At 43.8% G+C, this 27,674-nt stretch overlaps 4 protein-coding genes across 5 annotated transcripts in view; 3 read left to right on the top strand and 1 right to left on the bottom strand.

Moving 5' to 3' along the window:
* The window catches only part of dgcr6 (DiGeorge syndrome critical region gene 6), a 13,315-nt gene extending 1,528 nt beyond the window's left edge, over positions 1-11,787 (top strand). The window contains exons 4-5 of the mRNA XM_010749164.3: positions 10,465-10,605; positions 10,717-11,787. Coding sequence (XP_010747466.3) covers positions 10,465-10,605; positions 10,717-10,794 — 219 coding nt within the window. The 3' untranslated portion in view covers positions 10,795-11,787. The remainder of the gene's footprint in view (positions 1-10,464; positions 10,606-10,716) is intronic.
* A 612-nt stretch (positions 11,788-12,399) lies between these two features.
* On the top strand, positions 12,400-19,117 carry slc7a4 (solute carrier family 7 member 4). The gene is made up of 5 exons (XM_010749163.3): positions 12,400-12,599; positions 14,270-15,335; positions 15,428-16,134; positions 16,236-16,344; positions 17,257-19,117. Exons 2-5 carry the CDS (start codon positions 14,354-14,356, stop codon positions 17,469-17,471), a joined length of 2,013 nt encoding a protein of 670 aa, XP_010747465.2. The 5' UTR covers positions 12,400-12,599; positions 14,270-14,353; the 3' UTR covers positions 17,472-19,117.
* A 1,973-nt stretch (positions 19,118-21,090) lies between these two features.
* On the bottom strand, positions 21,091-25,375 carry ccdc157 (coiled-coil domain containing 157). 2 transcript variants are annotated; one of them, XM_027277979.1, is made up of 10 exons: positions 25,041-25,375; positions 24,796-24,946; positions 22,986-23,676; positions 22,834-22,911; positions 22,586-22,755; positions 22,315-22,491; positions 22,064-22,232; positions 21,717-21,865; positions 21,548-21,642; positions 21,091-21,466 (listed from the first exon to the last, which is right to left on the bottom strand). In XM_027277979.1, exons 1-10 carry the CDS (start codon positions 25,286-25,288, stop codon positions 21,226-21,228), a joined length of 2,169 nt encoding a protein of 722 aa, XP_027133780.1. In that variant the 5' UTR covers positions 25,289-25,375; the 3' UTR covers positions 21,091-21,225. The 2 variants fall into 2 exon arrangements, with proteins under 2 accessions (XP_027133780.1, XP_019132342.2); XM_019276797.2 differs by having other exon boundaries at positions 21,726-21,865.
* Positions 25,339-27,674, top strand: part of sf3a1 (splicing factor 3a, subunit 1) — a 15,117-nt gene continuing 12,781 nt past the window's right edge. Inside the window, exons 1-2 of the mRNA XM_027277978.1 lie at positions 25,339-25,420; positions 25,530-25,599. Of these exons, the coding sequence (XP_027133779.1) occupies positions 25,552-25,599 (48 nt within the window). The 5' untranslated portion in view covers positions 25,339-25,420; positions 25,530-25,551. The remainder of the gene's footprint in view (positions 25,421-25,529; positions 25,600-27,674) is intronic.

Below are 27,674 nucleotides of genomic sequence, written 5' to 3'. Positions count from 1 at the left end.
ACTTTTATAACTCCTGACCATTGACCTTTGATCCAGCAAGTTCTCCACAACATTAAGGCCTTAAAATCTCTCTTTCTGATTACTATGCTGCTTTACAGCATCATAAAAATAAGGCTTACTTACTCAACATGCCACGACTCACTCCTGACACAAGCTGTGGTCATCTTACTTAACGTTCTCTGACGCCTCCCAGCCTGCACGGTGAAACCCCTTCAGATGCTGCTCATAGAGCTCCACTGGCTTCCTGTTGCAGCACACATTAAATCAAATTCGAATTCTTGCCTACGGTTCTGCACCCACCTGCTTCAACGCCCTCATACAGGTATATGTTACCCTCACGTCCAATGAACGACGTCTGGCTTCTGCGTTGGTGGAACGTCCTACCAGTTCCTACCAGAGACGTCAGTGATGCGCGGTCCATGTTTGATCGACCCGCCACGACCGACGTTTTAAACTAAACCCGCCAAACTGGACCGCAGCAAATAATTGTGAAATATTGTACCCAACCCGCTTCCTGACCCGCATTTTAAAAATGTAGTCTATACTTTCTCCACTCCTGTAGAACTCGTGGCATCTTCGCGCCAGTTATTCAGCCATAAAGTCTGTGCGTTTTCACAGAAAATTTTGTCTACTACATAAATTACAAAACTTACTCGCATCTTTATTCAAACGACCCGACCGACCGCGACCTGAAACATTAAAAATATTGTTTGGTGACTCGTGACCGCGGGTCCGCTCAATTTGGATCAACCCACACATCTTTAAGACCTCCAGCTTTCAGGAGGACCTCCTCTCCACTACAAACCAAGCACTTATTGTTGTACTAACCCTTTCTTACAACACTGTACCTTGATTGTTCCCTTCTCTGTAAGACGAAGATGACTAAATGTAAATATACTAAAATGATTGTGGTGTCATATGCCTTTCTAAGAGTTGTGCGTCTTGCCTTCAGGCTCTGGAAATCCGCGTGCGAGAGGAACAAAGAATGATGGACAAGAAGATCGTAGCAGAAATGGATCAAAAAGTGATAGACCAGACAGAAACACCCTGGAGAAGGCTGGAGTCCCCGGGTTTTATATCACCACGAATCCTCAGGTTAAACATCACAGAATATGTGTTCGTGTTATGCAGACACGTGTCCAGCAGATGGCAACGTGTGTCTTAACTCACTCTTAAACTGTGTGTGGGTGTGGTGTTGTTTCCGGAGCTGACGATGCAGATGAATCTCCTCGAGTTGATCCGAAGCTCCAACAGAAGGATTCACAGTCTGGAATCCTTTGAGGCCACGTCGTGCCAAAGACAAAGAAAACAAGACGTTTGTACGCTCAGTTCCTGTAACACATGTCAACACGTGGCATTGTTCACTGATGAGTTACGGGTGAACATTCACCCTGGAAACCTGCAGAGGAAGGAAGGTGGTCTTTGAGTAACGCGTTTCCAGTCCTGGGACGAGCAGCAGCAGCAGCAGGTCGTGACGCTTGTGAAATCATGACGTCGATGGAAGACACATTATACACATGCATACATTTAAGCAGAGCATCAAGAGACGTGGCAGTAATGTGGTTTAATTGAGGTTAATGGTTGATTAAGGACAGAGTTTGCTGTAGGCGAGATGATCTCTGCATACATCGACGTTGAAGCTGAAGTTCCACACATGCCTGCGTGTCATGGTGAAAGTTGTTTTGTGCTGTTTGTTTATTCAGATCCCACCGGCCTTCAGGCGTCGACTTTAAATGTGTGAAACAGAAACGAGGGTCTCGCTCTGTTTTGAACAAACTTTGTTTATTTGAACTTTACTGAGACATTTTCATATTTGTTGTTGTTTTTTTTATCTGTTAGTCGTTTGTTTTAGTTCTTTTTAATTTAATTTTCTTTTAAGTGCTCGTTTAATGCTTACTGTTCCACATAATGAAACGATAATAAACAATTCATTAATGATAAAATACAGCATGAACAAAAGCAGTGTGGGACAGTACATTTAGATATTTGTCCATTACATGAATACTGATGTGTCCATAAAGTCGTGAGTGACTTCTGTCCTCACTGATGGTGTAACACTGCATAAGCAGTGACACGTAAGACTACATTTGCATATTTTCTCACCCAAAAATGGGCCTGTCCTATGTGCACGTTGTCTTTAACTGTGAGAAGTGAGTACAACAATCAACGTCAGTACACAGAGAGAGCAGATTTACAATAAATACTGACCCACAGACAGGTAGATCTATTCTTTATATGCTCATGGACAGCTGAAACATGGGCATCAGAAATAAGTAGCCATACCTGTTATACCCTGCATGATATATATTTTAATACACGGTACATGTAATAAAACACGGATACTTGTACTAAAGCATATATAAGTTTTATGACACCTCATACTCATCGTAATTTCAGAGAGAAATATTGCACTTTTTATATCACTGTGTATTTATTTAAGTTTTCACATACAAAAACACGGTCAGCTCATGAAATAATGTTGCACCCCATTTCCATCCATTCTTTTTCATAACCGCTTATTATTATCAGGGCGGAGCCAATCCCTGCTGGCCAGGAGACAGGGTCAACACATCGCACTGCATGTTCAGTTTAATCATATACAGTAGCTCCAAACTGAAGTATGTCATCGATGTATTATTATTTACAAAGATGCATTTTTTAATACTAAATCTTCATCATGATGCCCTCAAGTCCAGAAAACATCATTTTTTAGGTGTTGCACAGTCAAATAATATTTTTTATTGCCTTTATAAAATAATATATATTTATACTGTGAAAGATAAGTACTACCCCTCAGGACCACCGGCTCCAGATAACTGGGTGGTGCACGCTGGGAGGGGCCTTCAGCAGCGTATATAAGGGTGTGTGCGCCTTTAAGAAGTGTTGGGTTTATTCCTCGGCGCACCTTCTGCTCCATCATCAGACGGACGGTGCGTCCTGGCAACTTCTCCACAGCACCGGACCCGCAGCACAATGAGAGACCCTGAACAGCCACGGTAAAATATCCACATATATATAATATTCTCTATTTTTTTATGCTATATTTTAATCCGTTTAATAAAGACACCTGCCTCACGGATGAAGAGCGCGCTGCATTACCAGAACATCCAGCAGAGAGAGAGAGGAAGTACGGCAAACGATCCGCTTTTTGCGTCCGTTTCCATTTTGTATAAATATTTATTTGGCATTAAAACGACGCTTGTTCCACTGCTTGCCCTTTTTTCCCCTTGCACGGCTCGGCTCGGCAGGTATGTGGTGGTCAGATACATCCTGAAAGCAATAAGAAGTGCAAACACGTCGGTGTGGTTTTATTTCTAGAGGGGGAATAAAAACGTTACGTAATTCTAACGGAGGCATCCGGTTGTCGCCATATGCCCGTCGGATGTTGCTGAGGGGATGAGTGCTGCCTCCTCACTGATGAGGAGGTTAGATGTTCAGATCTGTCATCCATCGTGGACGGTTTAAGTTTTTTATTTAACATATCAGCCACATATGCCTTAAAATGACGTGGACTGGCCCTGTGCCACGTTCACGCCTGCAAAATCTACACAATATACATTTAAAGTGGTGATCAGTCACATAGATGACATCTTTAAGGGTTTTTTTATTACTTTTATATGACACACTGCAAGAAATATGCCGTTTTACCAATAAATACAATGCAAAATTATGTATACAGTGGCCCTGAGGGTCAAAACCACAATGTTTTACATAAGTTGACTGTATAAAACATGGACGTGGTCTCCATGATGTCACACAAAGGTTCCTAAAGCTCAGTGTTGTGGCTCCACCTGCTCCGGTTATCCAAAAACAGGCAACCAGACACCTGTAAGGACACCCACCTGTCATTCAAGTCCCGCTCTTAATCCTGCATAACTTTAAGCCTAATATAATGTGAACAGGTGAGTGTATATAAATTCACCCTCAGTAAGTTGTCATGAACGGGGAAATTAGCTACAGAGACCAAAACTGTTTTTGTGTACAGGCTGTAAACATGTTTTTTCTGCTGTGAAGTGGACATTGGACATGGGGATTCTGGAGACTGACTCACTTCTGGAGCCAGCCTCAGGTGGACGTTAGAGGAACTGCAGAAAAACTTCAGAGAACGCAACATTTCACGAAGAATAAGATGAACTTTAGTTTCAAGTTTTACATGTAAAGTCTTAAATACAGTCCCCAAGGCTTATAGACGTGCAAATATGGAGGGACAGTGGATGAATGGGCCACTGCCAACCCAGAACATTTTAGAAAAACGTAGAAAACATGTTTTGACCCTCAGAGCCACCGTGGCACCGTACCAGAACTGGAACACTTGGGTTCTACTGTAAAAACATTCAGGAGATCCAATTTAATCAACTTCTCCAAGTTGTTTACCAAAGCAACGTAGATGTTTATTTCTTTATTCTATATGAATTAATATAAAAAGGAACGCTAAACATGTTTTATCACCCATTACTGGCTTAGTATAGATTGGTTCGTCACGCCGACCTTTGTGTCTCGCGAGCTGCAGACAGAAAAACTGTCAATAAAGTGGATTTTACGCTCGAGCATCTGTTTGCTGATGTAACCTAAACGTACACAGTTATGCCGGCTAAACAGTCCAACCACATTTCTGTCCTGATCTTTTGTCTTGCAGGTCAGCTTGATAGACAGGTAATGGATCCAGTGTGACAGTTTGAACACCGTCCTGCCCAGCTGGCCTGTCTAACACTCTGTAGCTATGGCAACTTGTCCGAGAGGCTGCACCCCAGCGGTGCGCCTTTGTCAGAGACTGAACCGACTCAAGACACTGGATGATGACATGATGGCCACGTCGCTGAAACGCTGCCTCTCCACCTTGGATCTGACTCTGCTGGGAGTCGGCGGCATGGTGGGCTCTGGGCTTTACGTCCTGACAGGAACGGTGGCTAAAGACATGGTCGGGCCCGCTGTCATCATATCCTTCATCTTTGCGGGCATTGCTTCTCTACTGGCTGCCTTTTGTTATGCAGAGTTTGGAGCTCGCATCCCAAAACAGGATCTGCCTACATGTTTACCTATGTGTCTGTGGGAGAGATCTGGGCCTTTCTCATTGGTTGGAATGTGATCCTGGAGAACATGATTGGCGGCGCCGCTGTGGCACGTGCCTGGAGCGGCTATCTGGACTCCATTTTTAACCACGCTATCCAGAACTTCACGGAGAGCACATTATGCAGTGGAACGTGCCCTTCCGCCCACTACCCCGACATCCTCGCAGCAGGGATTCTAGTCGTTGCCTCGTTCTTCATTTCCTTTGGAGTTCAAGTGTCCTCTTACCTCAACCATATCTTCTCCACCATTAGTATGGTTGTCATCGTTTTCATCCTGGTCTTTGGCTTTATGCTGGCTGAACCAGCCAATTGGAGCCAGAAGGAAGGCGGTTTCGCACCATTTGGGTTATGCGGAATACTGGCAGGCTCGGCCACGTGCTTATACGCTTCGTGGGCTTCGACGTAATTGCGTCCTCAAGCGAGGAGGCAAAGAACCCACAGAAAGCTGTTCCCATTGCCACCGCGATCTCCCTTGGACTGGGCTCGACACTTACATCCTGGTCTCCACGGTGCTCACACTGATGGTACCCTGCACACTCTGGACCCCAACTCAGCTCTGGCAGATGCCTTCTTCCGCCGTGGTTACAGCTGGGCCGGAATTATTGTGGCAGTAGGTTCCATCTGCGGTGAGTGTCTAGTTAAATGTTGTTGCATTATGTTGAGCAGTATTATTGGCTACCATCGTGTTCTGACAATGACTCTCGCTGCCCCATTTCCAGCCATGAACACTGTGCTGCTCTGTAATCTCTTCTCCCTCCCTCGGATGTGTACGCCATGGCAGAGGATGGCTTGTTCTTCTCTATTTTCGCACGGGTCAACCCGTTCACTAAAGTTCCCGTCCAATGCTATATTGGTGTTTTGGGATCCTCATGGCCACCATGGGCTCTCATCTTTGCCTGGAGGCCTTGTTCAATTCCTGTCCATCGGCACCCTCCTCGCGTACACCTTTGTGGCAGCGAGCGTTTATCGTGTTGCGCTTCCAGCCGGAGGAAAACCAGCGGACAAGGGAACCAGTTCCACGCTCCCAACCCAACGCTGGCCTTCGCCTGCCCCATCAAGTCCCAGAACATAACCGAGGACCGCGGCGAGCTGAAGCAGTATGATCCTTCTCTGACAAACTCCAGTTGTGGAGAGACAGAAGACAGAAGACGCCGTGGGGTGGGACAGCTGAAGGCCTTTTGGGAACCGTACCTGGGCAAGCTGCTGGGGGGCTGTGAGCCGGGCGAGGTTGGTGGCCTTATGCGTGCTGACATTGATCGTGAGCTGGTCTCGCTGCTGCGCTGTGGTTAGAATTTGGTAGAAATCAGCTGCAGCTTCACTCTGGAGCTTCACAATGCTGCTGGTGATTTTCAGCTTAGCTTTTGTTGTCAGTATGGTGCCTCATATGGATGCCCGAACCACAAACCACACAGCAAACATTCCAGGTGAGGTTGTGGTCCTGCAGATGACCTCAGCTAAACAACACACATTTTGAAAACCTACATTAACTCTGATTAGTGTGTGACTGATGTTTATCGTTGTTTAGGTACCTTTGGTTCCACTGACTCCAGCTATCAGCATCCTCTTAATGATTCCTCATGCTGAAACTCAGCTATCTAACCGGATTCGATTCACCGTATGGATCGCGATAGGTAAGACAGCACCAGAAAACAAAATGACAAGGGGAAAGAAAACTATCACAATATACGCATAACCAAGGTCTGAAAAGGCTCACAAAATGCCTGTAGATAGCTAAGAGTGTGTCCCTCTCCTTACCCGCTTTTTCTTGGAGAACTATTTAGAATATTTGATCGAAATCATGAGGTTAAGGTCACCATTTAACCCAACAAGATCCAAAGTAGGCCTTGCATAGCTTAGTCAGCTTCAACGCCTACAGTGTGTCAGTAGATTTAGATGTATGGACGTCAGGACTCTGCAGTTTTCCCATATTTTTAAGCTGATGTCTCATCGCATGCCATCCACTTTTGTTGTTGCGTAGGCTCAGATGCACACTTAGTTTCAATTTGGTCTCTTGACGAGAGACTAATCACAGTACACACATATTATGAGTCTTTGCATCATCCGGAAAAAAGTGAAAATCTTTCTCAGCAGCCCTCCTGAGGATGTAGATGGTGGTCAGACAGCGCTAATACCCTGTCAGTAAGGGGTTGGGGATCGCTGGGAAAACACGATTAGGCGCATTAGCTTAAGGCTCTTTCTGGCCAGTAAAACCATTTTAAACACCACTGTCAGACTGCAGCAAGTTAACAGGAGCACACACGTGGAATATACACTGACAGGCCCAGAGCTATAGGCCACTTCCATCACGGCGTGGCGTGGGATTTCTTTATTGTGTCAGAAGCCAAATTCATCAACATTGTACCAGAAAGTGAACAATATTGGAGATCATGACAATCAGTTTAAAAGTTTTTAGACACATTGAGGACTGAAATTGGCAGAACACACAACCAAAACCTTGTGTGCAGATGCCCTGACTTTAATACCTCTAAGTGTTTCGTGCTGTCCCTTTCCTTCATGTCTCTTTGTATATTCGGCTATGGGATCTGGCACAGTAAGGAGGCATGCGGGAGATGCATCCCAAAGACATGGGCGCCCGTTAGTGGTTGCTGACCCAGCGGCAGCCTGGTACAGACGGTGCAGTCTGTCCACGCCCGATGGACAAGTAGACTCGGGGCACCACATCACCCCGTCCGCCGACCGACGTCTGAGGAGTACGCCGAAGAGAAAGAGATGATGTGTGACCTGACCATAGTCAGTACTACTGCCTGGTATTATCTGTTGTCTCCCATTCGATACGCCGTACTATTACTTGTGTACTCTTTGTATCTCACTCCCTTTACCGTGTGACCCAGCCTGCCACAGTCTGTACTCGTTCTTTTGGCAGGATGTTAGCACACCGCAGGGTGGGTGCACGCTCTCCGTCTTGTTGTGAAAGCATATTTTACAGCATTCTTTGAATACTCGAATGTACAGTAGAGAGCTTTATTACTGTCCTGTAAACTCCTAGCATCGAAGATGTCTTTAGATCCTTTAAGACCAGCTGTTTTTTCTCTCAAACTTTGCCACTTTGTTAGAACCCACGTGATCATAGGTTAGAGATATCCGGTGCTTTCTTGGTGACAAAACTGCACTTTAGGTTAGTACACTCAGTGGATGATTTTTAAACGTTAACACAGATCTGCAGCTGGAAAACTCACCAAAACTCTCATTTTTGTGGACTGCATTTTAAAGATCTGAAGCATTTGTTGCATGTTTTTTTTGGTTTTGTTTCAGAGGAATGCACAGGCTTTTGTGAGTTTACATCTTTTGCCTTCTTCAAAGTCTTCTCCCCAAAAACCTCAGAGAACTATCACTGATCCTGCCCTCCTTTTCACGTGGTGGTTTCTGGCAAATGTTTAATCCCATATTCTATTTATTTTTTATTACTACTCTTGATATTTTGCTTTATACACTCTGTCCTTTTTTGTGTTCACTCTAGCTGTGTTATCTCTATGTTTTGCATGTTCTCTATTAGTCATCAGAATTTGTTTCCCCTTCTAAGTGGCTGAACGACACTTCATTGCTTCACTTAATCTCCCACATTCTCGTCCCGTGACTTTGCTCTTTTTTGTGTCACTGATCTCGTTCCGAGCAGACCCTCTCCGCCCTTTTCTCCCCCTGTTGGCATGAGATTAGAAATCAAAGCACATAGATTATTGAGTTTTATCGTCATATGACCGAGATAACCTGAGAGGTATAATTATGGATGTAAGTCAAAGCCAAATCGATTTTGAGATCTTCACACACAGGGAAGATCTTGGTAGGCGGGCAGACACGATGTTATGTAAAAACCCGGGATGCGCTCATCTCTCTGAGGCCTCCGTAATCCCAGCAGATTTGCGGTGGCCCTGTCGCCAGTCTGCAGCCTGACCTAGATTAGAGAGCGGCACCCACTCATATACCAGGAAGAGTTCAAGTATCTCGGGGTCGTGTTCACGAGTGAGGGAAGGATGGAACGGGAGGATCGTTGCGGCTTCTGCAGTGATGCAGACTCTGCACCGGTCCATCGATCTACGTTCCTACCCTCACCTATGGTCACCTAGGTGACCCAGCAGGGTGGCTTGGCTCTCTTTTAGAGATAAGGGCGAGAAGCTCGAGCCATCCGCGAGGAGCTCAGAGTAGAATTGCTGCTTCTCCGCATCGAGAGGAACCAGCTGAGGTGGCTCGGGCATCTCGTGAGGAGCTCCGGGCACGTCCTTCCGGGAGGCGGCCGGAAGACCCAGGACATGCTGGAGAGACTATGTCTCTTGGCTGGCCTGGGAACACCCTGGGGTCCCCCTGGGAGAGCTGGATGAAGTGGCCGGGGAGAGGGAAGTCTGGGCTTCCCTGCTGAAGCTGCTGCCCCCACGACCCGACTAACGGATAAAGCGAGACGATCTTGGGGTTTAAAGTCGATCCACCAGGATGAGTTGGGCAGAATGTGAGACCGACTCAGGCACTTCTGATGAACTTTGAGAGTGTCTCTAATTCAATAAATAATACAGCATAAGACATCAGAGGCTCCTGAACACTTTATGAACTCCTGACCATTGACCTTGCAAGTTCTCCACAACAATAAGGCCTTAAAATCTCTCTTTCTGATTACTATGCCGCTTTACAACATCATAAAAATCAGGCCTTACTTAACTCAACATGCCACTCGACTCCTCCTGACACAAGCTGTGGTCATCTTACTGTAACGTCCTCCCAGCCTGCACAGTGAAACCCCTTCAGATGCTGCTCATAGAGCTCCACTGGCTTCCAGTTGCAGCCCGCATTCAATTCAAATTGCGAATTCTTGCCTACGGTTCTGCACCCACCTGCTTCAACGCCCTCATACAGGTATATGTTACCTCACGTCCAATGAACGACGTCTGGCTCTGCTTCTTTCTCTTCTCTTCCCCGTTGGTGGAACGTCCTACCAGTTTCTACCAGATCAGGGGCGTCAGTGATGCCATGTTTGATCGACCCGCACCGACCGACGTTTTAAACTAACCCGCCCGAACTCGGACCGCAGCAAATAATTGTGAAATATTGTACCCAACCCGCTTTATTTCAAATGACCCGACCGACTGCGACCTGAATATCATTAAAAATATTGTTTGGTGACTCGTGACCGCGGGCCCGCTCAATTTGGATCAACCCGCACATCACTGATGGGCGTCCCTCTCTATCTTTAAGACCTCCAGCTCTTCAGAGAGGACCTCCTCTCCAACACTCCCAACAAGTCTTATTGTTGTACTAACGCTTTCTTACCACACTGTACCTTGATTGTTCCCTTCTCTGTAAGACGCTTTGTCTAAATGACTAAATGTAAATATACTAAAAGGATTGTGGTGTCATATGCCTTTCTAAGAGTTGTGCGTCTTGCCTTCAGGCTCTGGAAATCCGCGTGCGAGAGGAACAAAGAATGATGGACAAGAAGATCGTAGCAGAAATGGATCAAAAAGTGATAGACCAGCAGAACACCCTGGAGAAGGCTGGAGTCCCCGGGTTTTATATCACCACTAATCCTCAGGTTAAACATCACAGAATATGTGTGCTTGTGATGCAGATACATGTCCAGCAGATGGCAACGTGTGTCTTAACTCACTCTTAACTGTGTGTGTGGGTGTGTGTGTTGTTTCAGGAGCTGACGATGCAGATGAATCTACTCGAGTTGATCCTGAAGCTCCAACAGAAAGATTCACAGTCTGGAATCCTTTGAGGACACGTCGTGCCAAAAGAAAAAGAAAACAAGACGTTGTGCGCTCACGTTCCTGCAACACGTGTCGGTCAACACGTGGCATTGTTCACTGATGAGTTACGAGTGTAACATTCACCCTGGAAACCTGCAGAGGAAGGAAGGTGGTCTTTGAGTAACGCGTTTCCAGTCCTGGGACAGAGCAGCAGCAGGTCGTGACGCTTGTGAAATCATGACGTCGATGGAAGACACTTTATACACATGCATACATTTAAGCAGAGCATCAAGAGACGTGGCAGTAATGTGGTTAATTGAGGTTAATGGTTGATTAAGGACAGAGTTTGCTGTAGGCGAGATGATCTCTGCATACATCGACGTTGAAGCTGAAGTTCCACACATGCTTGTGTGTCATGGTGAAAGTTGTTTTGTGCCGTTTGTTTACTCAGCTCCCAGCGGCCTTCAGGCGTCGACTTTAAATGTGTGAAACAGAAACGAGGCCTCGCTCTGTTTTGAACAAACTTTGTTTATTTGAACATTACTGAGACATTTCTCATATTTTTTCTTTTTCTCACTTTGCAACTCTGCTGTTGTTTTTTTATCTGTTAGTCAGTTTGTTTTAGTTCTTTTTAATTTAATTTTCTTTTAAAGTGCTCGTTTAATGCTTACTGTTCCACATAATGAAACGATAATAAACAATTCATTAATGATAAAACACAGCATGAACAAAACCAGTGTGTGGACAGTAGCATTAGATATTTGTCCATTACATGAATATCTGATGTGTTCATGAAGTCTGTGAGTGACTTCTGTCCTCATTGATGGTGTAACACTGCATAAGCAGTGACATGTAAGACTACATTTGCATATTTATCTCACCCAAAAATGGGCCTGTCCTATGTGCACGTTGTCTTTTAACCCTCTGCTGCTTCACGTCACACAGAAAGGGTCAGTACAACATCAGATTTTACAATAAATACTGACCCACGGACAGGTAGATCTTATTCTTTATATGCTCATGGACAGCTGAACAATGGGCATCAGAAATAAGTAGCCATACCTGTGTATACTCTGCATGATATATATTTTACTACTACGATATATGTAAATAAAACACTGAGATACTTGTACTAAAGCATATAACCTCATACTAATCGTAATTTCAGAGAGAAATATTGCACTTTTTATATCACTGTGTATTTATTTAAGTTTCACATACAAAACACACGGTCAGCTCATGAAATATGTTGCACCCTACATATCCTCACAGCCATGTTACTATGGTCACCATTTCCATCCATTCATTTTTCATAACCGCTTATTATTATCAGGGCTGGAGCCAATCCCAGCTGGTCATTAGGCAAGAGACAGGGTCAACACATCGCCACTGCATTTCAGTTTAATTCATATACAGTAGCTCCAAACTGAAGTATGTCATCGATGTGTTATTATTTACAAAGTTGCAACATTTTTTAATACTAAAATCTTCATCATGATGCCCTCAAGTGCAGAAAAACATCATTTTTTATGGTGTTGCACATGTCAGATTTGTTTATTTGTAATATTTTTTATTGCCTTTATAAGATAATATATATTATTTATACTGTGAAAGATAAGTACTACCCCTCAGGGACCACCGGCTCCAGATAACTGGGTGGTGCACGCTGGGAGGGGGCCTTCAGCAGCGTATATAAAGGTGTGTGTGCCTTTAAGAAGTGTTGGGTTTATTCCTCGGCGCACCTTCTGCTCCATCATCAGACGGACGGTGCGTCCTGGCAACTTCTCCACAGCACCGGACCCGCAGCACACATGAGAGACCCTGAACAGCCACGGTAAAATATCCACATATATATATCTTCTCTATTTTTTATGCTTATAATTTTAATCCCGTTTAATAAAACACCTGCCTCACGCATGAAGAGCGCGCTGCATTCGCAGAACATCCAGCAGAGAGAGAGAGAGGAAGTACGGCACTAACGATCCGCTCTTTGCGTCCGTTTCCATTTTGTTATAAATTATTTATTTGGCATTAAAACGACGCTTGTTCCACTGCTTGCCCTTTTTCCCCCTTGCACGGCTCGGCTCGGCACGGTATGTGGTCAGGGATACATCCTGAAAGCAATAAGAAGTGCAAACACGTCGGTGTGGTTTTATTTCTAGAGGGGGAATAAAAACGTTACGTAATTCTAACGGAGGCATCCTGTTGTCGCCATATGCCCGTCGGATGTTGCTGAGGGGATGAGTGCTGCTCCTCACTGATGAGGAGGTTAGATGTTCAGATCCATCCATCCATCGTGACGGTTTAATGCTTTTATTTTACATATCAGCCTACATATGCCTTTAAAATGACGTGGACTGGCCCTGTGCCACGTTCACGCCTGTAAAATCTACACAATATACATTTAAAGTGGTGATCAGTCACATAGATGACATCTTTTTATTACTTTTATATGACACACTGCAAGAAAATATGCTGTGTTACCAATAAATACAATGCAAAATTATATATACAGTGGCCCTGAGGGTCAAAACACAATGTTTTACATAAGTTGACTGTATAAAACATGGACCAGGTCTCCATGATGTCACACAAAGGTTCCTAAAGCTCAGTGTTGTGGCTCCACCTGCTCCGGTTTATTCAAAAACAGGCAACCAGACACCTGTAAGGACACCCACCTGTCATTCAAAGAGTCCACGCTCTTAATCCTGCATAACTTTAAGTCTTAATATAATGTGAACAGGTGAGTTGTATATAAATTCACCCTCAGTACAGTTGTCATGAACGGGGAAATTAGCTACAGAGACCAAAACTGTTTTTTGTACCAGGCTGTAAACATGTTTATTTCTGCTGTGAAGTTTTGAACATGGGGACTTATGGAGACTGACTCACTTCTTCTGGAGCCAGACTCAAGTGGACGTTAGAGGAACTTGCAGAAAACACAACAAAATTTCAGAGAATGCAACATTGCACGAAGAATAAGATGAACTTTAGTTTCAAGTTTTACATGTAAAGTCCCAAAATACAGTCCCAAGGCTTATAGACGTGCAAATATGGAGAGACAGTGGAGTGATGGACAACTGCCAACCCAGAACATTTTAGAAAAAGATGTAGAAAACATGTTTTGACCCTCAGAGCCACCGTGACACCGTACCAGAACTGGAACATTTGGGTCTACTGTATAAAACTGTTCAGGAGATCCAATTTAATCAACTTCTCAAGTTGTTTACCAAAGCAACGTAGATTTTATTTCTTTATTCCATATGAATTAATATAATTAAAATGGAAAAGCTAAACATGTTTTATCACCCAGGATTACTGGCTTAGTATAGATTGGTTCGTCACGCCGACCTTTGTGTCTTGCTCGAGCTGCAGACAGAAAAACTGTCAATATAAAGTGGATTTTAAGCTCGAGCATCTGTTTGCTGATGTAACCTAAACATACACAGTATGCCGGCTAAACAAGTCCAACCACGTTTCCTGTCCTGATCTTTTGTCTTGCAGGTCAGCTTGATAGACAGGTAATGGATCCAGTGTGACAGTTTGAACACCGTCCTGCCCAGCTGGCCTGTCTAACACTCTGTAGCTATGGCAACTTGTCCGAGAGGCTGCACCCCAGCGGTGCGACTTTGTCAGAGACTGAACCGACTCAAGACACTGGATGATGACATGATGGCCACGTCGCTGAAACGCTGCCTCTCCACCTTGGATCTGACTCTGCTGGGAGTCGGCGGCATGGTGGGCTCTGGGCTTTACGTCCTGACAGGAACGGTGGCTAAAGACATGGTCGGGCCCGCTGTCATCATATCCTTCATCTTTGCGGGCATTGCTTCTCTACTGGCTGCCTTTTGTTATGCAGAGTTTGGAGCTCGCATCCCCAAAACAGGATCTGCCTACATGTTTACCTATGTGTCTGTGGGAGAGATCTGGGCCTTTCTCATTGGTTGGAATGTGATCCTGGAGAACATGATTGGCGGCGCCGCTGTGGCACGTGCCTGGAGCGGCTATCTGGACTCCATTTTTAACCACGCTATCCAGAACTTCACGGAGACGCACATTATGCAGTGGAACGTGCCCTTCCTCGCCCACTACCCCGACATCCTCGCAGCAGGGATTCTAGTCGTTGCCTCGTTCTTCATTTCCTTTGGAGTTCAAGTGTCCTCTTACCTCAACCATATCTTCTCCACCATTAGTATGGTTGTCATCGTTTTCATCCTGGTCTTTGGCTTTATGCTGGCTGAACCAGCCAATTGGAGCCAGAAGGAAGGCGGTTTCGCACCATTTGGGTTATCTGGAATACTGGCAGGCTCGGCCACGTGCTTCTACGCATTCGTGGGCTTCGACGTAATTGCATCCTCAAGCGAGGAGGCAAAGAACCCACAGAAAGCTGTTCCCATTGCCACCGCGATCTCCCTTGGACTGGCGGCTACAGCTTACATCCTGGTCTCCACGGTGCTCACACTGATGGTACCCTGGCACACTCTGGACCCCAACTCAGCTCTGGCAGATGCCTTCTTCCGCCGTGGTTACAGCTGGGCCGGAATTATTGTGGCAGTAGGTTCCATCTGCGGTGAGTGTCTAGTTAAATGTTGTTGCATTATGTTGAGCAGTATTATTGGCTACTATCGTGTTCTGACAATGACTCTCTGCTCCCATTTCCAGCCATGAACACTGTGCTGCTCTGTAATCTCTTCTCCCTCCCTCGGATTGTGTACGCCATGGCAGAGGATGGCTTGTTCTTCTCTATTTTCGCACGGGTCAACCCCGTCACTAAAGTTCCCGTCAATGCTATATTGGTGTTTGGGATCCTCATGGCCACCATGGCTCTCATCTTTGACCTGGAGGCCTTGGTTCAATTCCTGTCCATCGGCACCCTCCTCGCGTACACCTTTGTGGCAGCGAGCGTTATCGTGTTGCGCTTCCAGCCGGAGAAAACCAGCGACAAGGGAACCAGTTCCACGTCTCCCAACCCTAACGCTGAGCCTTCGCCTGCCCCATCAGAGTCCCAGAACATAACCGAGGACAGCGGCGAGCTGAAGCAGTATGAATCCTTCTCTGACAAACTCCAGTTGGTGGAGAGACAGAAGACAGAAGAGCGCCGTGGGGTGGGACAGCTGAAGGCCTTTTGGGAACCGTACCTGGGCAAGCTGCTGGGGGACTGTGAGCCGGGCGAGGTGGTGGCCTTATGCGTGCTGACATTGATCGTGAGCTCGGTCTCGCTCTGCGCTGTGGTAGAATTTGGTAGAAATCAGCTGCAGCTTCCACTCTGGAGCTTCACAATGCTGCTGGTGATTTTCAGCTTAGCTTTTGTTGTCAGTATGGTGCTCATATGGATGCACGAACCACAAACCAACAGCAAAACATTCCAGGTGAGGTGTGGTCTGCAGATGACCTCAGCTAAACAACACACATTTATTGAAACCTACATTAACTCTGATTAGTGTGTGACTGATGTTTTATCGTTGTTTAGGTACCTTTGGTTCCACTGACTCCAGCTATCAGCATCCTCTTCAATGTATTCCTCATGCTGAAACTCAGCTATCTAACCTGGATTCGATTCACCGTATGGATCGCGATAGGTAAGAAAGCACCAGAAAACAAAATGACAGGGGGAAAACCATCACAATATACGATAACCAAGGTCTGAAAGGCTCACAAAATGCCTGTAGATAGCTAAGAGTGTGTCCCTTCTCCTTACCTCGCTTTTCTTGGAGAAATATTTAGAAATATTTGATCGAATCATGAGGTAAGGTCACCATTTAACCCAACAAGGTCCAAACTAGGCCTTGCATAGCTTAGTCAGCTTCAACGCCTACAGTGTGTCAGTAGATTTAGATATATTGAGTGTCAGGACTCTGCAGTTTTCCCATATTTCAAGCTGATGTCTCATCGCATGCATCCACTTTTGTCGTTGCGTAGGCTCAGATTGCACACTTAGGTCAATTTGGTCTCTTGACGAGAGACTAATTCACAGTACACACACATATTATGAATCTTTGCATCATCCGGAAAAAGTGAAATTTTTCTCAGCAGCCCTCTGAGGATGTAGATGGTGGTCAGACAGCGCTAATACCCTGTCAGTAAGGGGGTTGGGGATCGCTGGGAAAACACGATTAGGCGCATTAGCTTAAGGCTTCTCTGGACCAGTAAACCATTTAAACACCACTGTCAGACTGCAGCAAGTTAACAGGATGCACACACATGGAATATTACACTTGACAGGGCCCAGAGCTATAGGCCCCTTTCCCGAGAGAAAGAAACAGCCACTTACCTTCCATCACGGCCGTGGCGTGGGATTTCTTTATCGTGTCAGAGTTAAAGCCAAATCATCAACATTGTACCAGAGAGTGAAAATACTGGAGATCACTGACAATCAGTTTAAAGTTTTAGACGCATTGAGGACTGAAATGGCAGAACACAAACCAAAACCTTGTGTGCAGAGTGCCCTGACTTTAATACTAAAGTGTTTCGTGCTGCCCCTTTCCTTTCAGGTCTCTTTGTATATTTCGGCTATGGGATCTGGCACAGTAAGGAGGGCATGCGGGAGATGCATCCCAAAGACATGGCCGCCCGTTACGTGGTGCTACCCAGCGGCAGCCTGGTACAGACGGTGCAGTCTGTCCAGCCCGATGGACAAGTAGACTCGGGGCACCACATCACCCCGTCCGCCGACTCGACGTCTGAGGAGTACGCCGGAAAGAGATGATGTGTGACCTGACATAGTCAGTACTACTGCCTGGTATTATCTGTTGTCTCCCATTCGATACGCCGTACTATTACTTGTGTACTCTTTGTATCTCACTCCCTTTACCGTGTGAGCCTGCCACAGTCTGTACTCGTTGCTTTTGCAGATGTTAGCACACCGCAGGGTGGGGTGCACGCTCTCCGTCTTGTTGTGAAAGCATATTTGTACAGCATATCTTGTAATACTCGAATGTACAGTAGAGAGCTTTATTACTGTCCTGTAAACTCCTAGCATCGACGATGTCTTTAGATCCTTTAAGACCAGCTGTTTTCTTCTCTCAACTTTGCCACTTTGTTAGAACCCACGTGATCATAGGTTAGAGATATCCGGTGCTTTCTTTGTGACAAACTGCACTTTTAGGTTAGTACACTCAGTGGATGATTTTTAAACGTTAACACAGATCTGCAGCTGCACCAAAACTCTCATTTTTGTGGAAGACAGCCCACTGCATTTTAAAGATCTGAAGCATTTGTTGCATGTTTCTTTGGTTTTGTTTCAGAGGAATGCACAGGCTTTTGTGAGTTTACATCTTTTGCCTTCTTCTCAAAGTCTTCTCCCCGAAAACCTCAGAGAAACTATCACTGATCCTCCTCCTCCTTTTGGTACTCACGGTGGTTTCTGGCAAATGTTTTAATCCCATATTCTATTTATTTTTCTATTACTACTCTTGATATTTTGCTTTTATACACTCTGTCCTTTTTTGTGTGTCACTCTAGCTGTGTTATCTATATGTTTTGCATGTTCCTCTATTAGTCATCAAGAATTTGTTTCCCCTTCTAAGTGGCTGAACGACACTTCATTGCTTCACTTAATCTCCCACATCTCGTCCCGTGACTTTGCTCTTTTTTGTGTCACTGATCTCGTTCCTGAGCAGCCCTCTCCGCCCTTTTCTCCCCCTGTTGGCATGAGATTAGAAATCAAAGCACATAGATTATTGAGCTTTTATTGTCATATGACCGAGATAACCTGAGAGGTAATTAGATTATTGGATGTGTAAGTCAAAGCACAAATCGATTTTGAGATCTTCACACACAGGGTAGAGTCTTGGTAGGCGGGCAGACGCGATTGTTATGTAAAACCCGGGATGCGCTTCATCTCTCTGAGGCCTCCGTAATCCCAGCAGATTTGCGGTGGTCCCTGTCGCCAGTCTGCAGCCTGACCTAGATTAGAGAGAGGCACACACTCATATTACACAGGAAACATTCCCAACAGCCAACTCTTTGAAACAACAGTGTCAAGAAGAAGAAGAAGAGCACGAGTCTTCAGTTTTTAGCACATCTGTAACTACAAAAGACGTTTTTACTCGTTCAGTTCGTGTTTGCATGTGTTACATAAGAAACCAATGGCCTTAAACGTGTTGTAATCAATGCAGACTTAATTCCAAAGTTAAACTAGTCGTTTTATTTCTGTGTCTGTTAGATCTCACAGGACTTCATGCTTTCTAATTCTGAAAACCAAAACACAAACATGGAAGATAATGCACAGCAGGAGGCATCAAGAGAATTTTGTACTACTTTGCACATTGAAAACTCTTACCTGGTCATTGTGTGTCATGGTTATGCTTTTGATGTCGGGGCCAGTGACACATATTAATACTGCGGTGCTTTTTTTTTAAAGCTCTCACCTCTTTCTCTGTATTCTTGGTTTGTTTTGTGCCACGCAGCACGGTTACAAATGCTCCGATTCTTTTCTCACTTCTGGATAGTATTGTACTCTCTACTCTGCACATCATAAATTCTCGAATCTTTCCGTTATTGTGTTTGTCTGTATAAAAAAAAAAAGCAAAAGACTGTGTTATAAATGAAAAATAAATGTTTTGAAGCAGCATTTACAAAAATCTAAACTGTGGAATAATTTGACTGAAGTGTGGAGTTCATGATGCATTAATTATGAATTGTTGCAGAACGTCTCATCCTCACAGTAGCTTTTAGATTCTTGTCCAGAGGGTAGAATAAGAACTAGAATACAGTGATAAACAACCAACTCAGAACACATTAAATAATGTACATTAACATGGAAACTGGACATACTCACTAACATAATCCAATCCATGTGTTATGCATAAAATTTCACGAATGACACACGACAAAAACAGATTTCATGATTACTTATTAGACAAACTGTAGATTTATTTTATTTTTACACGTCTCTCCTCTTTATACCATCTGTTAAGCTGTTCCAAAATTTGACTCCCACACACTGAATGTCTTCTGGCTGTGTCTGGTATTATACCTATGCTGGTCTCAAGTGACTTGCTGCTAAATACTGAACCCATATTCGTGATGTTTTAACCATTTTAATGATTTTAAATGTTGTGTATTTGCTTGCTTTCTTTTTATTCCAATCACAAATGTAACATATGGTCTTATTTTGTACAATCTGACTCAGATTGCAGCCTTCTGCTGCTGAGGATGAAGAATAGTTCTTTTTTTAACAGTATATTTTTTGGATTATCTTATTTTTAATACCAATAAGAAACAAAACAAGCATAAACAGCTGAGATCAACAAATGTACATGAAGAAAAATCAGGTCCAAGTGATCCAAATGATGCCAGACTCTGTGGAACTGATCTGCTTTGGTATGTTTAATACCAACCGGCTCGAATATAACTTTACACCAAGCCTTAACAGAAGAGCCACTGTCCACTGTAAGGATTTTTCTTTCTGGCAGCAAATCAGTATCGGTAATGTTACATAACCTTGTGCTATCTACAGTAGTTATATTTCTACTTACCACGTTTTTATTTATCAAGTAACACGTCTAAAATGAAATGTGAGAACAGACATGTCGCCTGTTACATAATGAAACCTGTTCTTGACTAACCTGACTAAACGGTGAAGCGTAGCGTTGACGTAATGTTCCCTGGCGTCTGTGGCACCAGGTGAAAGAGCTTAAAACTTCAATTACATGCTTGATGACACAACTGTAATAGTTAACCCAATTTAGAGATTAACCCCCGAGGTCGTGATCTGTCATCGAAGTGAATGAAAGGACAGATCAGGTGTTCATTCAGGCAGTGACTCAGTGTCACAGTTCACAGTTAGTTACCAATACTTTATAAAAACACAGACGCAAGAACAAATAGAAGATGTGTTTGACTTCAACAGCTCTGACTCGAGTCTCTTGGGCTCTCTATTAGACTCAGATTACACAACTGAGCTCGTGAGATCTCAGATTACCGCTGCAAAACCTCCTGATGTGCAGCGAGGACACAAAAACGAGAGCTCACTCTTCATCTCGCTGCACCGCTGAGGACTCACTGTCAGATTTGTCTCGGAGGGAGTGAAATCAAGGCCTGCGGTGATTCAGCAGAGTCCTGCGAGCACTTGGGTTTCCATGGAGACTCTCACTCTCTCCCTCCATTCGTCAGACAGAGCTATCGCCACATCTGCCTCCGTGTCATTGTTTGCTTTGACATTCAAGGTTTCCCATTTACTCAGAGCCACGTGACTCGTCTGCTGCGAAGGTCGCTCATCCAAAAACATGCAGGTTAGTTTGAGAAGCATATCATATATCCAGAAACCTAATATGCAACAGCCATCTGTGCCTGAATCTGAATAGCATAATAAAAGCCTTTCCTTCATGTATACACAGTAAGTTTATTATATTTACATTTTATAGATTTTTTTATACAGAATGAGCCTGTACAATTACAAAAACATGAGTGTTAGTGTGGTATAATTATACAAAGCTGTGTTCTTTCTGTCTTTTCCGTCATTTTCTCCTCTGATTTAAGCTCCTGCAGTGAGCGAGGACAGATCCACTGCGTGTTTTCGTGTGGATTCTAGCAGCCGTGGTGTTGAGTTGGACAGTTTGAAAGTGAAGTTGCAGAGCTGAGGGGGAGGCAGCAGCAGCGGCGGTGGCTGTGGACATGCGATCCTCGGACCCGGCACTTTGCCTCCGTCCTGCTTTGTTCCCACTGTTGCATCCCAGCCGTGGTGCACTGCTGCTCTGCCTGCGGCACAACGGAGAGAAACACGACGTGATGAGGAATCATTCCTAACAATTTATTCTGTGTTTGAAATGAATAACTTACAGTACACTGTTCTGCATGTGTGTCAGGTGATCTGGTTGCTTTTCAGTTGGTGTGCCGGGCGCAGAGAGGCTCCATGTCTGCTGAGGTGAGGCTTCCTGTTGATATAAAATGCATAGTGTGTATGTAATACACGTCGATTCACATATTTTACAGCATTATAACTTCTCACCCGTCCTACCCTGCTGGCATTATTATGCACTCTTTCCCTCAGTTTCACAAGGCTGGCGTGCAGAGTGAGGTTCTCCTGCTCCAGAACTTTTATGCGAATGTCATTCGCCTGAAACTGTTGCTCCATGTCCAAAAGCACGTTTCCTGTACCTTGAAAATATACAATGTACAACCTGTCAACATGAGTACAGCATTAAACTGGACTAGATACAAGAGGCAAAGTTTATTTTTCCAAGTGATGCAAGTGGAAAAATGAGTTTTGTGCACACACACACTTTAGGTGGTGTCTGTCAGTCTGTGATTCATGCATGACCTTTTTTAATAGATAAATATTTAATAATTGCCTACTCTGTGGTTGAGCCTGAGCCACAGGGCTGAGCTCTGGGAAAGCCACCATCAGCCTCTCCCTCTCTCTTAAAACTCGCACGTATTCCTTCAGCTCGGCCACGTTGTTCTTCAGCTCGCCTCCGTGTGTTTCCAGTGTCTGCTTGTCATTTTGGAGCTCTGAACACAGTTCCTGCCAACAAGAAGCATCACATCATGAGCTGCTAAGTCTTTGTTATGAGTATATTTGGTGCTTTAAAACACAAATGCTGCACCTGCTGTTGTGCGAGCTGAGCCTGCACTCGTTCCTTCTCCTCTGACATCTGCTGAAGCTGCTTGTGAAGGTCCATCTCTCTCTCCTCCCTCTCTCCCAGCTGCCTCTGCAGCTCCTCACACTCCTCGTCGAGAGCGTCCACTCTCTTTAACAAAGACTTCTGCTTCGCCTGCATTGACTGGATGCATGACAGAGAGACGGGGTGTGGCTGAGACGTTCATGGCGTCCAGCTGAAAAACAACAAATAATCCGGCGTTTGTCGTGACACTGACCTCTTGCTGGCGACACGCGCTGTGGTACTTGGCGTTCTCCTTGTCGAGATGGAGTTGAGTTTCAGAGATTTTATCCTCCAGCTGCTGGATCTTTTGCTGTAGTTTGCAGCAGGCCTCTTCCTCCATGTGCAAGGTGGCCAGTTTCTCCTGCAGCACATTCTTCTCACATTCTGCCACAAGAGAAAATGATCCATCATGCAGATATCAGGTTATTTTATGTGTATAACTTCTGAAAGATATGTCCTTACCAACTGCTTGTAATGTATCTTCCTGCTGTGCTACTTTCTCGTTCAGTCTGGAATTACTCTCCTCCAAGCTCAGAGTTTCTGTCATATTAAACATACATTAGTAAATTTGATCTCACTGCGTTCCCGTCATATTTATTTATGATTTTCTGCACCTCTTTTGAATTGCTGTTGCTCCTCTTGCAGCCGTTGCTCTGTTTCTTTTAAGGATCTTTGAGCTTTGCGCAGTGAAAACTCCAGCTGGACGCTGTTCGCTTGATGTTTTTCCCTCTCTTGCTTGAACTCTTTCTGTGCTCTCTCCAACTGTGACCTGAATCTCTCCCGCTCTGTTTCTGCTACTGCGAGTCTGTCTCTGAGAGGCTGCACCGTGCCCCGCACATCTTCAAGATGTTTGGCCAGCCGCCGCATGTCTCTGAGCTGCTCATTGGCCCACTGGGCAACGTCGCCTGCTGTCATGTGCCCCAGGTCCAGGGTGTCCTCCACGGCCACCAAGAGAGGCTGCAGAGATGAGGGCAGGCCCTCGCTCTGAAACAGTTCCACCAGCGCGTCTCCTGTTTTTCTCAGAGTGGATTGCACTTGATGACACGCATCGCAGGGAACAAGAGATGACTGAATTGTCTGGCAGCTTACACTGTGGCTGTGGACTTTAGGATGCTGTGGGATGTTGTTGGTAGGACTGGAGGATGGCAGACACTTGTTGGAGGATCTTGTTGAAGTTGGGGCAGATAAACAACGTCTGCAAAAGTCACCCCTTGGGCTCATTTGGTGCGAGGAGACAGATGACACTGACTCTGTCTCATCACAGTCAAACGCTTTTGTCTGTTTCTTGCTGTCTTTGTTGATCACCTAGAAGAAGAAGGAAAACTAATGACATATACCAGTTCTTTATCAATATTTGGCATTATTTCATCTTCACTTAAAGGACCAGTGTGTAGGATTTAGTGGCATCTAGCACTGTAATTCTTGATTGCAACCTCATGCAAACGCAAAAGGCCCAATCTAACCAGTGTTTAGTTTGTCTGTTCTGGGCTACTGCAGAAAAGAGGCAGTTCAACGTCCATGGAAGAGGACCAAGAGTGTTTGAAGTAATGGGGTGCGTAATGGCCCAAAAAGACTTTTTCTCATAACACTGCGAAACAAGAAGGTGTGAAACGGTGAATATATTTTTGTTGAGCATCACAATCCCCTGCAAAATTACTCATTTTAATATCAATATGGAATATATTTGGTCCAATAACATTCATATGTGAAAGATCTGGGTAATTTTATGTCCGGCAATCAAACTTTTTTGGCTTAATCCACCACTGAGCAGCTTCTAAATGAACAGAGAACCTGACACTATGGGGTGCCGTTTGTAAAGCGTCTCGCTCTGAAAATAACAGCAACATTTTGTCACATTTAGATTTAGATTTAACATTTATATTTAGATTTAACATTTATATTTAACATTTAGATTTAGATTTATATTTAACATTTAGATTTATATTTAACATTTAGATTTAGATTTAATATTTAACATTTTATATTTAAGATATTAGCATTTAGGATTAGATTTAAGATTGGCAGTTAGATTTTACATTTAACATTGCGATTTAAATATTTAAAATATCTCTAAGTTCACAAATATTGTTCTAAATGTGCAAAAAAGTGACTCTCAAAAATTCAAACCAGTTTTTTAAACATTGTTTTTAGCTAAATGTGACAAAATGTTGCTGTTATTTTCAGAGCGAGACGCTTTACAAACGGCACCCCATATGACACAGGGTCAAACAGGTCTGTCTGCAAGTGTGGCGCTCCAGGAAAACAGGTAAACATGATGGTTTGTGTTAGAATAAGAATGTGCATGTCATATTGTGAATACAGATATATAAAGGCTTTATTCCCCACTGATCAAAACATAGTTATATATTATATACCTCTCTAAATCTCACACACTGGACACTTTAAATCGTGCAGGGCTCCTACCTTAGTGCTGGCAAATGTAACTAGATTACTCCAGTAGTTTCTGACTACAAGACCAACAGACAGGCATCCTGTCTGCCGGCTCTGCTCCCTCCCATGGCTGCAACTGATCTGCTCAACATAAGCGTTGAAGCTCTGCAGAAGGAGCAGCAGTCTTGTTCATGGAGGAGGAGAGAGATAATTAAATAATAATTTATTATAATAATAATAATAATTTAATGTGACGTCACGTCAGGCTGTGTGTTTACCTGTCTATCACCAGCTCCAGTAACACAATGTGGGAGTGCTGGTTGAATGCATCCTCCCCATCCACGAAGTCATACTGCTCCAGCAGGGCCACCATGTCCAGGCTGCAGGACAGTTTATCGGGGAACTTCCAGGAGGAGAAGCGGACCGGTCCGGTTCTGGAGAACACGTCCAGAGTGGCACCCTGAAGGTCGACCAGGTCTCTGCGGAGACTGTCGATGCAGTCCTGCCGACCCAAGAACTCACTCATGTCGGACACGCTTTGTTGACTGAGCGTCTCCTTGGCAACCTCCTAAAAAAAAGTACTACAAGTCCCAGAATGCTTTGCGGGCGTGTCACCGGAAGTACTAGGCGTCCATTGGGTGAACGAAAGCGCGACGCAGTGAGTGTTAGCTGTTAGCTGTTAGCTGCTGAAGGAAACGTGGAATATTCCGCGTTTTTAAAAGTATTGTAAACTATTGTACTGTTCTTGTTGGTTCGTGTGTTTGTAGGTCAGCTTCGGAAGATACAGCCATGCCGCCCGGGCCTGTTCAGATCGTTCAGCCGGAGTCCAACAACAAGGTACGGCTGCGAGTTAGCTTCGGTTAGCACCGGAGCTAATGGGAACGAGTTTTAGAGTAACTAATGTGTGGATGTTTATCACAGGGGGTGAGTATTGTTACTGTTAAGGGCTGATAAAGGTAGATAGAGGTAGAGCGGGTCCACTAATCTAATGATCGGGGGTTCGATCCCCGGCTCCTCCAGTCTGGAAAGATAATGGACCCAAAATTTCTCCCTGTGAGTCGCTTTGGAGAAAAAATGACTGAATGTAAATGCAAACTGTTATGGGGGTTTATTTAAGAAAAAACATTGAATATGGAAGACTGGATTCAAAGTTTAAGTTGGATTTATTATTCTTGTACAAGAAGGAGCGTTTAACAGTGCAACACACAAAAGGGGTTAGAAAGAAAAGGCTCCTTGAGGAGCTCTAACAGTTGGTTCTTATAATGTTTTTAAAGAAACTTGAATAAGGAAGACTGGATTCAAGGTTTAAGTTGTATTTATTATTCTTGTACAAGAAGGAGTGTTTAACAGTGCAACACACAAAAGGGGTTAGAAAGAAAAGGCTCCCTGAGGAGCTCTAACAGTTGGTTTCCTATACATGTTTTAAGATAAACCCTTGAATAAGGATGACTGGATTCAAAGTATCAAAGTTTAAGTTGAATTTATTATTCTTGTACAAAAAGAAGTGTTTAACAGAGCAACACACAAAAAGGGGTTAGAGAGAAAAGGCTCCTTGAGGAGCTCTAACAGTAGGTTCTTATGCATTTTTAAGAAAGAAAGAAAGAAAGAAAAACTCATGAATAAGGAAGACTGGATTCAAAGTTTAAGTTGAATTTATTATTCTTGTACAAAAAGGAGCATTTAACAGTGCAACACACAAAAGGGGTTACACAGAAAAGGCTCCTTGAGGAGCTCTAACAGTTGGTTCTTATACATTTTTTTAAGAAAAACTTGAATCAGGGAAGACTGGATTCAAGGTATCAAAGTTTAAGTTGAATTTATTATTCTTGTACAAGAAGGACCATTTAACAGTGCAACACACAAAAGGGGTTACAAAGAAAAGGCTCCTTGAGGAGCTCTAACAGTTGTTTCTTATACATTTTTTAAAGAAAAACTTGAATAAGGAAGACTGGATTCAAAGTTTAAGTTGAATTTATTATTCTTGTACAAAAAGGAGCGTTTAACAGTGCAACACACAAAAAGGGCTGCAGAGAAAAGGGCTCCTTGAGGAGCTCTAACAGTTGGTTCTTATACATTTTTTAGAAAGAAAGAAAGAAACTCATGAATAAGGAAAACTGGATTCAAAGTTTCAGTTGGATTTATTATTCTTGTACGAAAAGGAGCGTTTAACAGTGCAACACACAAAAGGGGTTACAGAGAAAAGGGCTCCTTGAGGAGCTCTAACAGTTGGTTCTTATACATTTTTTAAAGGAAAAACTCTTGAATAAAGAGGGACTGTATTCAAAGTATCAAAGTTTAAGTTGGATTTATTATTCTTGTACAAGAAGGAGCATTTAACAGTGCAACACACAAAAAGGGGTTAGAGAGAAAAGGCTCCCTGAAGAGCTTTAACATTTTACATTTAAAAAAAAAAATGGGCTGTGTCAGATAAAATCATAGCTTTTTTTTTTTTTTGTTTTCTGCTCAGTAATGAGCATCATGTTTTATATCCAAATGATGCTTCCCTAACCTGTCTCTCCTAACCTTGTAATACTGATTTATAATTATCTCTCCCTGCCAGCCTCAGTCAATCACAGGCCAAATAAGGGAAGTGCACATGACATGCAAAAGACAGAAAACACAGACACTATATGAAATAAAACATCTGCACCCCAGTATAAATCCTAATTTTTATAACATAACATGCAGATTTATTGATAAATACTAAGAATACAACATAGCTAATGACTGTTTTCATGATCTCTGATGAAACAATTAATTGTTTTTATATAAATAATAATTGTTTTGTCTAAAAGTCGAAATTACAGTTCATAGATTGTAACGTGATGACTTGAGGTGTCCAGTTTAACCCTAAAGATGTTTAATTTATGTGGATAAAACAGAAAATTGTCACATTTGAGAAGAAAGACTAA

This window comes from Larimichthys crocea, chromosome III (assembly GCF_000972845.2).
Source record: "Larimichthys crocea isolate SSNF chromosome III, L_crocea_2.0, whole genome shotgun sequence".
NCBI lineage: Eukaryota > Metazoa > Chordata > Actinopteri > Sciaenidae > Larimichthys > Larimichthys crocea.
This window is presented reverse-complemented; position numbering and strand designations above follow the sequence as displayed.

What these genes read in the sequence shown, in the direction of transcription:
- slc7a4 (XM_010749163.3), top strand. Translation starts at nt 14,354, where the DNA reads ATGGCAACTTGTCCGAGAGGCTGCACCCCAGCGGTGCGACTTTGTCAG. An exon ending in GGCAGTAGGTTCCATCTGCG is followed by an intron (nt 15,336 to 15,427) that starts GTGAGTGTCTAG and finishes TCCCATTTCCAG; the next exon opens with CCATGAACACTGTGCTGCTC. An exon ending in CACCGTATGGATCGCGATAG is followed by an intron (nt 16,345 to 17,256) that starts GTAAGAAAGCAC and finishes CTTTCCTTTCAG; the next exon opens with GTCTCTTTGTATATTTCGGC.
- ccdc157 (XM_027277979.1), bottom strand. Translation starts at nt 25,288, where the DNA reads ATGAGTGAGTTCTTGGGTCGGCAGGACTGCATCGACAGTCTCCGCAGA. An exon ending in TTACATTTGCCAGCACTAAG is followed by an intron (nt 23,677 to 24,795) that starts GTAGGAGCCCTG and finishes TTCTTCTTCTAG; the next exon opens with GTGATCAACAAAGACAGCAA. An exon ending in ATGCCAGCAGGGTAGGACGG is followed by an intron (nt 21,643 to 21,716) that starts GTGAGAAGTTAT and finishes TTATATCAACAG; the next exon opens with GAAGCCTCACCTCAGCAGAC.